Here is a 14,152-nt window from a genome sequence, read left to right as displayed (position 1 = left end):
TCACACAGTAAATTGAAATAATCTTAGCAACCCCTCCCTTAAAATTACATGTAGAAAACAGCAGGTGGAGGGACAGAGAGGAACTAATTACCAGGAACCAGTGTGTGGGTCAAAGGAGCAAAGAGCAGATGCCCTTATTCTTTCACAGGCACCATTTGCTCCATATTTTAAAGAATCCACTCTTCCATCAAAACTCGAGCCCTCAGCCTTGTACTAAGATGAGAGAAGCCAAATTACCCTGTTTTTCCAACTACGGACTGCAGTGGTGTTTCAAGCAGCTAAGCAAGGAAGAGTTTCAGACATTTAAGGAATTGCTCATGGAAAAAGCTTCAGAATTGGCAGTGTGCTCCTTTCCATGGGTTGAAGTGAGCAACGCCAATGTGGAACATCTAGCCTCCCTCTTGCATGAGCATTATAAAGAATCTCTTGCCTGGAAAATAACCATTCACATCTTTGAAGAGATGAACCTGTCCACGCTCTCTGAGAAGGCAAGGAAAGAAATGAAAAGTGAGTAAGATTGGGGGCAAATATGGGGGTGGGAAAGAAGGGAGGTGACTTCAAGTTTACATGGGAATGTGGGGAAGTTATCCTTGTTCCCTAGTTGGGTCCACTTCCATGGCATGAGTCTGAAATGTGAGAAGTCACTTGTTTGTTTTCCTTCCTGGCTGGAAATTAGAGTGGTCTCCAGCCTGTGGAACAGTGAAGGAGAAGAAATGAGTAGATGGACCCTCTACCTGGACAAAATTTCATTGAAGTTTGCAGACAGAATTTGGAGTCATAAGTGCTAAGCTTGAGCTCTGGACTTCAACTTGTTCTATGTGTGACTTTGGGCAAATCCCTTTTTACTCTGACCCTCGGATCCATATCTTAGAACAGTAACTGTGATGCTTACCTGTGCTGTTGCAGAGGTTCAGTAAAATAATGTATATAAAGTGGTTAACAAAACTTCATTCGTTTATTGAGAATACTATGGTGGTTGTATGGTGGGTGTCTCCCATATTTCTCACCCCAGCTCAAGGAACCCTTCTAAAGACTGACCTGGGGAAGTAAGAGCCGCGGGTGGGGAACATGTCGATTCAGAGCTCGGCAGGAAGTGGGACTGGTGCATGGCGGATGCAGTCATGAAGATAGGCACTGGTTTTGGATTAGGACTTGTTTTCTCACTTACCTTCTTTAAAGAAGAATGTGGCCATTAGCCTTTGGTTCTGGCATGGGATTGGGAATGGCCTACTCCAACTGTCAGCATGATTTCCAGGCTCCATATCTTCTACATGGAAAATATGTCAAAGAGCAGGAGCAGTGACTTACACCTGAGAACATCCTAGTGGGAGGAAAAGAGAAATCCTGTTTATTACTCAGGAATACTGAAGTACCCTGGAGTAAGCTGACATTCTTCTGTAACAATGTTATCAGTAATGCTTTAAACTCCAGCACATTGTTTATGTATTTGAAATGAAGTCTGTTTCTTTTTTAAAAATTTTTTTTATTTATTTATGATAGAGAGAGAGAGAGAGAGAGAGAGGCAGAGACACAGGCAGAGGGAGAAGCAGGCTCCATGCACCGGGAGCCCCACGTGGGATTCAATCCTGGGTCTCTAGGATTGCGCCCTGGGCCAAAGGCAGGCGCCAAACCGCTGCGCCACCCAGGGATCCCCCGAAGTCTGTTTCTTGTTTTGTATTTTCTCTCTGGAAATTGCAAGGAGGTGGTCTTAAAGGAAATAAAAATAGGCAGCCCCCCCCCCAAAAAGACTGATCTTGTCAGACTGCCGGTGTCCCTATTATAGCAATGTACTCAGATCAAATTGGGTATGTGATGAGCTTAGGGTAAGTAGGAGAAAGGTAGTGTGGGGAAAATAGCTCTCTTTTATCAGGAGAAATTCTCCTGTTCAACTGTGGACAGAAAATTTAGAGTCCCAAGGGTGAGCAGTCAGACTGGCCCCAAAGACTACAGGTATGACATTCCTAGATGTAACTCAGCATCTACAGCTGCAAGGGACCATAAGAGAAGCCATCTCTTCTGAGCTTTTTTTTTAAAAAAAAAAAAAAAAAAAAAAAACCTGTATGGGGAACATGTTGATATTACTCACAGGAAATGAGGGTTATAAAATTAAAATGATAGCTGATATTTACTGAGTCAGTACTCTAGGCGAGGTACTATGTTGAAACTGCTGCAATGAAGTCCAAACCCAGCCAATGAAATAGGTTCCCTACGGCAGAACTAAAACAGAGGCTCTACCAAGTTATAAAACTTAACCAAGTTCATGAGCTAGTGGGTGACAAAGATGAGATTCACTATTTAACATATATTTACATTTTCATGGGTAATGTACCAAAGATTTCTAGCTCCCAGTGCAGAAGGGAAGAGGGATTGATGGCAATTTTCTTTTTAAATGGTGTAGATAAACAATTTCCTCTTTAAGTGGTCCCTATTCCAGACCAGAGTGAAGACTAGACTCCCTTTCTAGAAGAAGTGAAGTTCAATCAAACAAATATTAAACAAAGAAGCTAGCCATGCTAACTGGACATGGTAGAGAATAACATGATGAGCAGCAGAAATAGCTTTATGAAGGCTTTTAGCAGAGAGTATGGTTAGACCATGGAGAACAGGAGGGAACAAGTCAAGAGATTTTTTTTTGGGGGGGGGGGACTACAAAGCCAACAACACAGAATCTTAATAACTTTAATAGAAAAGGATAAACAATTCATTTAAAAAGGGGTGGGGGATAAAAATAATCTAGTTGGCATTTCAGCATTGTTGCTGAAGTGCTGTGTGGTCCAGAAAGGGTCTTGAGTAGAAGTGAAAAGACAAGCTATGAAGCCATTCTAGTATCCCACGGAGAAATAGAGGTGTCTTGGGCCAGGGTGGCAGTGGCCATTAGAAATGTAATTGGAATAGGTTTCAAAAGCAGACACAACAGTTTTATAGGACTTAATGCAGAGAGAGGATAGACCATCAGCGATGGCGCCCGTGATTCTGGCATGAAAAACTGGGTGGATGAGGTTCTACTATCTCACCCCAGGAAATACAGGAAGAAATGTTTTGCAACAACTAGACGAGAGAAAGAATGATTAGTGTTAGAACTCATGAGTTGAACACCTCTATTTGGATAATTCACAGGCCTCTAGTGAGTACTTAACTAGTTGAAGTTCCAAGAAAGGCACTGAGAATGACTCTTGAAAATGAACTCCTGATAACTGTAATATACTGCCTCGTCATGTGAATTACCCAAGGTCATATAGCAAAAACGGGACTAGAATTTACCAGTTCAAGCTCCAAGCACACTTTATGACAAATCTTTGCTGCTTCTCTGTACTGATGGTACTGGAGGATCTGACTCTACTCTCTCCATTATCAGCTAGTCATGGAATTAACTGTGTGATCCTGAGGCTTTCTTGATTCCCCTCAGTAATTTGGCCAGGAGATGTTCTCATCCCTAGTCTCAGTAACTGTTACGCCTTTATTGAGACTAATATGTCCTCTCCTTGTTTTTGCAGAATATTCACTGACTGAAATACCAGAAAATTCTACACCAAAGAAGAATGACCAAGAACCAAACATGAAAGAAGGGCCAGGTCAGTGTGAATGCGTTGGAAAAATGGATGTGTTGAAAGCCACATGGGACTAGTTAGTGACATGTCCAGGACTGGAACTTGACACCTGATAATCCAGTGTTCTTTCTAGTTTAGCATCCTGTTGTTAGCTGGTTGTATGGGTTCTGAGTACCTAGTAATCAGTCTTTCTTATTCTAAGTCCAAGAGAGTTCTGTGATCTTAAAGCTTTCTTACAACTTTGGGTTCCCATCTTCAGTTTGGGCATCTTCAAGACCTTAAAACTTATACTTCAGTGGAAGAAAAGGGAGAGCAACAAAAGGGGTCAAAGCAGTGAAGCCAAAACATAGAAGGAAAGATGTAGGTTTGCATAGTCGGCATGCATTCCCCACTGTTACTCACGCTACCGCTTGTATATTGCTAATCTTCCGGCATGGGCATTGACCATGAAGTCTAATACCTCAAAAGAATCAGGGTCAACTTTGTGTTGGGCAGCTTGGTCCAGGCTGTGGATAGGATATTTTCTTTCTCTACTTTCCAGGCTATTTCAAAACTAAAGTCTGAAATAGCCAAACTGTGGAAGAAGCCTTGGTGTCCATCGAAAGACGAATGGATAAAGATGTGGTCTATATATACAATAGAATATTACTCAGCCATTAGAAACAACAAATACCCACCATTTGCTTCAATGTGGATAGAACTGGAGGGTATTATGCTGAGTAAAGTAAATCAATTGGAGAAGGACAAATATTATATGGTCTCATTCATTTGGGGAATATAAAAAATAGTGAAAGGGAATAAAGGGGAAAGGAGAGAAAATGAGTGGGAAATATCAGAGAGAGTGACAGAACATGAGAGACTCCTAAGTCTGGGAAACGAACAAGGGGTAGTGGAAGGGGAGGTGGGCGGGAAGATGGGGTGACTGGGTGACGGGCACTGAGGGGGGCACTTGACAGGATGAACACTGGGTGTTATGCTTTATGTTGGTAAATCAAACTCTAATAAAAAATATACAAAAAAATAAAGTCTGAGAAATTGATGAGTCAGTCTCATACTACCAGAAGTTATAAATTGTTCCAATTTTAATGTAAATGTGGGCTTAGCGGGGTAGTCCTATATATCATCTTTCCGTGGATACAATTATGTCTTATGCATTTATAGATCACTAAATAGGGATGTAGCAAAGGTATGAAATAAAGACACTGCCCGGCTAATCTTGGTAGTAGGACCAAAACTGACAACAGCAGGGGTCTTACCCTGCCACATTGGGGAAACTCCTCTAAATTACCATTGTACACAAGAATTACCACTTGTAGAGACCTTATGGGTCAAGCATAGTGCCATCTGCTTTAATCTCCTAAATCTCTGGTGTGATGAGCACTGGGTACTATACTATATGTTGGGTAATTGAATTAAAGAAAAAAAGAATAATCTCATAAATCTCATCAGGATCCTGTGTGGTAGTAACTGTAATTCCAATTGTCCAGCAACAAAACAGATCCAGAGGCTAAAGAATATGCCCAAACCCTACGGGTGTAGACACACTAAGCACTGCTTTATCTGTATGCCAGAAGTTTTGGGATGTTGTTAAATCCTCACATTATGTCTTGTGGCCCATCTTGGAGAAAGTTACATGTGCGTTCCAGGAGACCATGCATTTTTGTGTTATTGGTGTTATTGGTTTTCTATATCTGTTTTCAATATTTTCTATTTCAGTAAATGGCACTGTTATCCACTGGGTTATTCATTCCAAAAGCCTAGTCCCTTTTTAATCTGACTTAGACTTTTTCTTTCTCTACTTTCCATCCAATGAATCAAAATCCTATAGCTCTACATCTAAAGTATGACCCATTTCTATGCTTTTCTATCCATATCCTGTATGCAAGAATCATTACCTTTGAAGCTCTTATCTGTTTCTGCTCTGCTTATATGCAATCCATTTGCCACACAATAACCAAAGTGATCTTTTAGAAATTTACATCTAATAACTTCTTTGCTTCAAAATGCTTAAGTCGTTTTCTGTTATATTTTTGTTCATTTATTGTTCATTTATTGTATTATTTTTTTTAATTTGCAACAAACACCACCTTATGACTATTCCTTAAATACCATAAGATCATTCTCACATCCCCTAAGTCAAATATGTACTTAGTCATGTTAAGGAACTAATTTTTATTTTTTATTTATTTATTTATTTTAATAATAAATTTCTTTTTTTATTGGTGTTCAATTTGCCAACATACAGGATAACACCCAGTACTCATCCCGTCAAGTGCCCCCTTCAGTTTCTGTCACCCATTCACACCTACCCCCCCGCCCTCCTCCCTTTCTACCACCCCTAGGTCGTTTCCCAGAGTTAGGAGTCTTTATGTTCTGTCTCCCTTTCTGATATTTTCTACCCATTTCTTCTCCCTTCCCTTATATTCCCTTTCACTATTATTTATATTCCCCAAATGAATGAGAACTAATTTTTAATAAGCAGACACCATGGTTATTCTTGATAAGTTGTACACACCAGAGGCTGTGCTGTTTCTCTACCAAAACACCCAATTTTATCTTCAAAGCAACTCCACAACATAAGAACCATTATCCCAGTTTTATAGATGAACATACAGAAGCCTGTAAACTCAGCAAGTTAACTAAGACCTCACAAGCAGAAAGCGACAGAATTCCCACTTAAATCCTGTGTCTAACTCCAGACCCTTGGTTCTTATCCACCACGTTCTATCCCTCATTTTAATGACTGCCTAAAGGTCTCCAAAGAATTAAAAGCAAAAATGAGACCAGAACCTCATATCTTCTGACTTTTGAATCAAGTGCTCATTTTATAGTTAATCTCTCTAGCTGAGCCAGCGACTGCCATGTTTCAAACTGGTCCTGAGATGTGGGTCTGTACCATCTCTGATTCACATACTCCTATATGAGTGGGGGAGTTTATTCTTCCCTCTCTTCTTTACAGAAATTTCTCAAGCTATAGAACAAGATGGTGCCAGAGCAGCAGAGACAAAAGAACAAGGTAAAGAAAACTGATTCACTTTGTTTTTTTTTTCATCCTGGAATAGAACTTGGTGAAAACCAGTCTATGGAGTTTGCCTGGCAGAGGAGTCCACTGCCCCTTTGCTAATCCACATTTGTCTCTGATGCATCAGCCTCTTCCCCAAGAGCTCCTAGAATCATCACCAAGGACAGAGTCATGTATGCTCACTGTGATCATCTACAGTCACTGGGTATGAAGATAAATTCCAAAGACCTGTGATTCCAGTGAACTTGGGCATCAAGCACAAGCTCATTTGATAGGCACTAAATATAGAGATGAGTAGTCAAGCACTTTGTTCAAAATTATTTGGCTAGTGGTGATCTTTTTTTCTCCATTCTGTCAACCTTTGTTTCGTGAATACGTACCATTTAAAGAACTGTGACGGGAACACAGTGGTAAAATATCTATATATGGCCATGTAGAATTATATGTTAACTAAAAATACAAAATGAAGATGAGATACCAGGTGCCATGATTATATGACATGGCAAACAGCCTGTCAAGGAGGTGACAGTAGGCTTTCCTGAGGAATATTACTTGTGTCTTTTTTATTGAGCTATAATTCATGTTCCAAAAAGCTCACCCTTTTAAAGTGTACAGTGGGGGTTTTTTTGTATGTTCACATAGTTATGCAACTATCATCATTCTCTTATTCTCTTCCCAAATAAGAAATTCCAAATTTTTCTCTTCCTGAAAGAAATTCAAAACCCATTATCACTTTACATCTCTAATTCCCCAAGCCTATGCAACCACTAATAGACTTTCTGCCTCTACAAATTGGCCTAATCTGGACTTTTATATATGGATGATAGATAGATGATAGATAGATGATAGATAGATGGCATCCTACAAATGTGGCCTTTCATGACTGGCTCCTTTCATTTAGTATAATGTTCATCCATGTTGTAGCGCATACCAGCACTTGGCTCATTTCTACTATCCTATTGTGTAGATAGACCACATTTTCTTTATCTGTGCATCAGACAATGGACATTTAGGCTCTCTCTGCTCTCTGGCTATCATGAATAATGCCACTATGAACATTCATGTACAAGGAAGTGCTGATGGACAGAAGTGCTTTGATTTCATTTTTTAAAAATTTTATTTATTCATGAGAGACAGAGAGAGAGAGGTAGAGACATAGTCAGAAGGAGAAGCAGGCTCCAGGCAGTGAGCTCGATGTGGGACTTGATCCAAGAACTCCAGGATCTCACCCTAAGCTGCAGGCAGACGCTCAACCACTGAGCCACCCAGGCATCCCTAGTGCTTTGATTTCTGAGATATTTAATACAAGTTGGTGTTTGGGGTTTCAGAGGGGGAAAAAGGTTCAGGAATGCTTCCTGCCCTTCTAATTAGACAACCTGAAGGATGGTGATGCCCAGAGTCAGTGATTTATGTGCCTTTCAAGCTAGGCTTTTATTCTACCTCTACGACCCAACCTATGTTAGCCTTAGGTGTGTTATGTAATCTTTCACTGGACAAAAGCTTGAAGACCTAGTGGTTGCCAGAATTGTCCATTTTCATTTGGGATGAGTAATAATAAATGCCAGTATTAACGACCTCTCAAGAATAATTGCCACAGACCAGGTGCTGTTCTCCACATCTTACAACTATGCTGTGGCATCCTACAGCAGTCTCATAGGGGAGGTATTAATATCCCCACTTTGTAGATGAACAAACCACCATTGAGGGCGAGATGGGGCTAAAATTAGGCTTATGGAGAAAGCAATAAGCAAACATCAGTTCAAAGGAAGTTCATGAAGAGAAACTTTTGTAATTATCACTTATAGGAAATGTATAAGAAGGAGTTTCTGGTTGGAGGTAAAACATGAGTTTTTGATGCATTGAATTTGAGGTTCCTGTGACATGTTAAGGTGATGAGTTTGACACATGAGCCTGGGACCTTGGGAAAGAAGTCAGCACCACAGACAGAGATTTGAAACTCTTGGTCACAGGTGTGACACTTGAGTCCGTGGGAGGAGAAGTGGGCAAGGAAGACCTGAATTCAACTGCAGGCTTACCTTTCTGGGGCTGCCTTACCTCTCTGAAAACCCACAGCCCAGGAACATAGTCTGTCCTTTGAGGGTAATGTATTGGTTTGAGCTCAGCAAAAAGAAGTTGTTCATATCTCAAGATCTTCTTCCTGTGGTTTTGATACATGTCTCTTAATATCTGTCTCTGATACAGGATAATGGAGTTTAAGATTTAGAACTTCTCTGTAGAGATTTTATGTACAGATAGCAATTGCCTTATACACAAGAGAATCTTGCTGACTTTTAAAATATATATATATTAATAGTACTACCAGCAAATGTAAGGACCCAGGATTGGAGGGTTGGGTTTTTTTTTCCCCCATATTATTGAGTACCTAGCAGATGTCAGAGATTATTGAAGAGAGGCTGGAGGTATGGAGGTAAAGTGCTTTCATAGGACTTAAATCACAATCTAGGAACTAGACAATAATATGCATAAAAGAATTACTGTTTATGACAAGTGCTATGATTAAAATGTGAAAGAATTATGGTTTGTAATGACGATAGTGGCTATTGATCATTTTTGCTAGGCCCCATGCTAATGAATTTTGAAGGCACATTCTCCCTTAAAGGTTTATTGCAACACTTTAAGATATGATGTTAATCCCATCTCAGAGACAGGGAAACTGAGGCTCAACTGACCCTGTACAGTAGAACTTGGAATTTCAAGTAGGATCTGGCTGACTTAAAAGGCCAGGATTGCCTTTTTATGCAGAGCTGGATTCCCCATGACTGGAGGTGTTTCTCCACAGCAGCCTAGAGATGCCCACCTGTCCTGCAAGCCTAGAATTCAGGGCCACAGTGCACACATTCTCAGCTTCCCTAAGCCTATCTGTCTTTCAGAGACCACATAGGAGTGTTTGTTATATATTATTCATTTAACAAATACTGGAGTGTCCACAGAGTGCCAGGCATTATCATAAATAATGAAGACATGACAGTAAATAACAAAGTCCCTGCATAGTCTACTGAGGGGAGTAGGATAGTAAGCCAAAAAAAATGTAATGTGTCAAGTAGGTAGTAAATGCTGAGAATAAAGATCAGGCTAAAGTGACAAATACTTATTTTGTAGGATATTCATAAGCATTGCGGAAGTGACCTTTGAAGGATGGAACTTGTTATCAGTACATTGCTAGGAAGGAACAAAAGAACCATGTGGGTAGCCTGTCTGACTTAGGATCCTCTGATTCTACATCCAGGATTTGGGGTTTGTTCTGTTTGGGTTTTTTTCCCTAAATTCCAGACTTTCTTCAAACATTGTCTCCTGTTTTTCTTCTCCCTTCCCCTGTCCAACTTGGGCCGTGGAGGTAACACATGGAACTACAAGGACTATGTGATGACAAAATTTGCTACAAAGTTAGATGAATACCATGGTTCTGAAAACTTTGCCTCAAACTATCCAGAAATGCAAACATTGCTTGGTGCTTTTAATCCAGACCAGAGGGGCTTCCAGCCTCGCACTGTGGTTTTGCACGGAAAATCAGGAATTGGGAAATCAGATTTGGCCAGAAGGGTCCTGCTGTCCTGGGCACAGGGTAAACTCTACCAGGGCATGTTTTCCTATGTCTTCTTCCTCGGTGCCAGAGAAATGCATTGCATGAAGGAGGGCAGTTTTGCAGAGTTGATTTCCAGGGAATGGCCAGACTACCAGGTCCCAATGATGGATATCATGTCCCAACCAGAAAGGCTCTTGTTTGTTGTTGATGGCTTTGATGACCTGGACTTTGCCTTCAAAGACAATGACCCGAATCTCTGTGAAGACTGGACAGACAAACAACCCACATCTGTTCTGATGCATAGTCTGCTGAAGAAAGTCCTGCTCCCGGAGTCCTCCCTGATGATCACTGTCAGAGACACGGGCATAGAGAAGTTAAAATCCATGCTCACATCCCCCCGTTACCTATTAGTCAGGGGCATCTCAGTGGAGAAAAGGATTCAGTTGCTTTGTCAGCACACAAAGAATGAGCATCTAAAGACACAAGTCTTGCATTCAGTGGTAGACAACCATCTGCTATTTGAGGAGTGCCAGGCTCCCATCTTGGGGTCACTCATCTGTGAGGCTCTGAATCTGCAGGAGGCATCAGGAAAGAGCCTTCCCCCTACCTGCCAAACTCTCACGGGCTTGTATGCCACTTTTGTGTTCCATCAGCTCACTCCACGAGATGCATCCCGGCGCTGTCTCAACCAGGAAGAGAGGGCCATCTTGAAGAACCTGTGCCTAATGGCTATGCGGGGAGTGTGGAATAGGAAGTTTGTGTTTTACAGAGATGACCTGAGTGTTCACAGGCTCAGGAAGTCGGAGCTCTCTGCTCTGTTTCAGACAAACATCCTCCTCCAAGATGGCAGCCATGAAAGGTGCTACACGTTCCTGCATGTCAGCCTCCAAGACTTCTGTGCTGCCCTGTACTATATTCTAGAAGGACTAGAAACGGAGTGGGATCCCTACCCTGTGTTCATGGAGAACATGAGGAGTTTGGTGGAGCTCAAACAGATCAGCTCCAATGCCCACTTGTTCCAGATGAAGCGTTTCTTGTTTGGCCTCATGAGCAAAGAGGTGATGGGAGCCCTAGAGGTCCTGCTTGGATGTCCTGTCCCCCTGGTGATGAAGCAGGGGCTTCTGTGCTGGATCTCTTTACTGGGTCAGCAGGCCAGCACTGCCACCCCACCAGACTCCCTAGATGCCTTCCACTGTCTTTTTGAGACTCAGGATGATGAATTTGTTCTCTTGGCATTGAACAGCTTCCAGGAAGTGTGGCTTCCAATAAACCGGCGTATGGACTTGATGGTGTCCTCTTTCTGCCTTCAGCGTTGCCAGTATTTGCGGAAAATTCGGATGGATGTCTGTGAAAGCTTCTCAAAGGATGAATTCACTGAGGCACATCCCCTAGCTCCCCAAGGGTGAGTCCTTTACCTCTGTCATTTTATTCTTTTTTCTTCCCGTCTTTATGGAGTTATAATCAAATAAAAACTACGTATTTAAGATGTACAACTTGGTAAAAACAATCCCCACGATTAAGCTAATTAGCATATCCATCACCTCACCTACACCTCACACACATTTTCGTGTGTGTTGCTAGTACTTAAGACCTATCCTTCTAGCAAATCATAAATATATGATACAGGATTGTTAACTGCAATCACATTGCTGTACATTAGATATCCATCTTGAGTAACTGAAACTCTGTACCCTTTGACCAACATTGCTGCTTTCCTGCTTCCCAGCCACGGGCAAACCACTGTCTTCTGCCTCCATGAGTTGGCCTGTTTTAGATTCTGTGAGATCATATGCGTCTTCGTGTTACTGGCTTATTTCACTTAGTATAATGTCCTTTAGGTTCATTCATGCTGTTTCAAATGGCAGGATTTCCTTATTTTTTAAAGCTGAGTATGGGCAGCCCGGGTGGCTCAGTGGTTTAGTGCTGCCTTCATCCCAGGGTGTGATCCTGGAGACCCAGGATCGAGTCCCATGTCAGGCTCCCTGCATGGAGCCTGTTTCTCCCTCTGTGTCTTTGCCTCCGTGTGTGTGTGTGTGTGTGTGTGTCTCATGAATAAATAAATAAAATCTTTTTAAAAAGAAAGCTGAGTAATATTTGCTGACATGTGTGTGTCACATTTTCCTTATTCATGCTTTAGCCATCAGTGGACACTTAGGTTGTTTCCATATCTTGGCTGTTGTGAATGACAGTGCACACATCTCTTCAGGATCCTGATTTCAGTTCTTTTGTATAAATGCAATTATTAGATCCTGTGGTTAGCCCTATTTTTAATTTTTTGAGGAACTTCCATACTGTTTTCTATAGTGGCTGCACCATTTTACATTCAAGGGAGAGCTAGAATTGCAAGGCAAACCTGATCCAAGAGCTGGTGGCTCTATATCATCTTCATACATTCCCCCTGGCATAAAAAAAAATATTCAGGAGACAAGGTGGGTGTGAGAGTGCACAGTCCCAGCACAAAGCGACAATATTAAATTGTCTGGAGAACCTCTAAAGCCATCCCTATCTTGCCATAATAGACTTATTTTTCTCTTCTGACACTGCTACGGCAGTTGCTTCTGTTAAACTCCATCCTGTGGAAGTGTTTTTCCTTCTCCAATATAGGATGCCGATTAAGACCCTTGCTGATGAGTGGTGGGAAAGTCTCTGCTTAGTGCTTAGCACCCACCCGAGTCTGCAGCAGCTCGACCTGAGTGGCAGCATCCTGAATGAATGGGCCATGAAGACCCTCTGCATCAAGCTGAGACAGCCAACCTGTAAAATACAGAATCTGATGTAAGGCTGCCCTGGTACATGCCCCTTTGCATGGCTATGTTACCACGCTCCTCTCCTACCTATGAGAAAATATCCATCTAAGCATTTGGAATCAGAGGGGATAAGTGCTGTGGAAGATACAGGAGATAAATTCCCAAAAGCATGCAATAGGGAGTAACCAAAGACCCTGTGAAGGGATTATTGAGGTGGGTTCATTTACTCTAGGTATTGAAGGATGAATAGGAGTGCTAGCAGGGTTTTACTCTGGGTATTGAAGGATGAATAGGAGTGCTAGTAGGGGCAAAGGTAAGGGGGGCTCATTACAGGCAAATGGGTAGAGCATGAAGCCATTGCAAGATCAAAGTGCTAGACTTTGGCTTTAAATCAGTTCTTAATGCTTTCTGGTTCATTAACGTAACAAATATTTGAATTCACAGTAGGTGCCTGGGTCTGTGAGAGACCTCAGGAGTAGATGAAGGGCTAGTTCTGCAGACAAAGCTTCTATTCTGGACTCTTTCCTACAAGACCAAGAGAGAAGCACATGTGACACCCAAGACTAGGGCAAGTCAACTTCTCCATGCAAACATCTTCCCTTTCTTGCCACTTCCATCTCCTAAGTAGTTTTCATAAGCTGCACCGTGCCAGGGAGCCTGGCAAGGCCAGAGTCTTTGCAATGTTCTGTTCTCCTCCGTCCTGCCCCAAACCCCTCTGTTGGCTTTACCTTAGCATTTCCCCCCAGGAACCCCCCTTCCCATCAGCTGTCCCTGCTCTCAGCTCCTGCTACACAGTGAGGAAACTGAGTCTGTGTCATCACTATATCGTAATACAGCAGTAAGGCATCATAATGGTCACAAGATTCGGACATTGTAAGGGTTTTAAGTAAATTCTCTAATGCCTCTTCAACTTCCTAAACTTCCTATTTCCCTAATTAGCTTTCACATCTCCTAAACTTTCCATGCCATTATATCTATATATTGGCAAATAACTTTTTTTTCCATCCAAGTGGTGTTACATTATACACAGTCTTCTGACATTTGACTTTCTTCAGCCTGAACTTAACCACATCTGTTTATAGTTCTGTTATTTTTTTTTAAGTAATCTCTACACTCAGCATGGGGCTCAAACTCATGACCCCTGAGATCAAGAGTTGCATGCCTGGGGCATCTGGGTGGCTCAGTGGTTGAGTATCTGTCTTTGGCTTAGGCCATGATCCCTGGATCCTGGGATGGAGTCCTGCATCAGGCTTCCCACAGGGAGCCTGCTTCTCCTTCTGCCCATGTCTCT

At 41.9% G+C, this 14,152-nt stretch overlaps 1 protein-coding gene across 1 annotated transcript in view; it reads left to right on the top strand.

Annotated features, from left to right (window-relative positions):
• Positions 1–218: 218 nt before the first annotated feature.
• Positions 219–14,152, top strand: part of NLRP5 (NLR family pyrin domain containing 5) — a 29,031-nt gene continuing 15,097 nt past the window's right edge. Inside the window, exons 1-6 of the mRNA XM_077874100.1 lie at positions 219–507; positions 3,495–3,572; positions 6,508–6,564; positions 8,168–8,232; positions 9,862–11,516; positions 12,719–12,889. Of these exons, the coding sequence (XP_077730226.1) occupies positions 219–507; positions 3,495–3,572; positions 6,508–6,564; positions 8,168–8,232; positions 9,862–11,516; positions 12,719–12,889 (2,315 nt within the window). The remainder of the gene's footprint in view (positions 508–3,494; positions 3,573–6,507; positions 6,565–8,167; positions 8,233–9,861; positions 11,517–12,718; positions 12,890–14,152) is intronic.

Source organism: Canis aureus, chromosome 1 (assembly GCF_053574225.1).
Source record: "Canis aureus isolate CA01 chromosome 1, VMU_Caureus_v.1.0, whole genome shotgun sequence".
Taxonomy (NCBI): Eukaryota; Metazoa; Chordata; class Mammalia; order Carnivora; family Canidae; genus Canis; species Canis aureus.
Note: the sequence above shows the minus strand (reverse complement) of the source record. Positions and strands in the feature narration are given on the sequence as shown.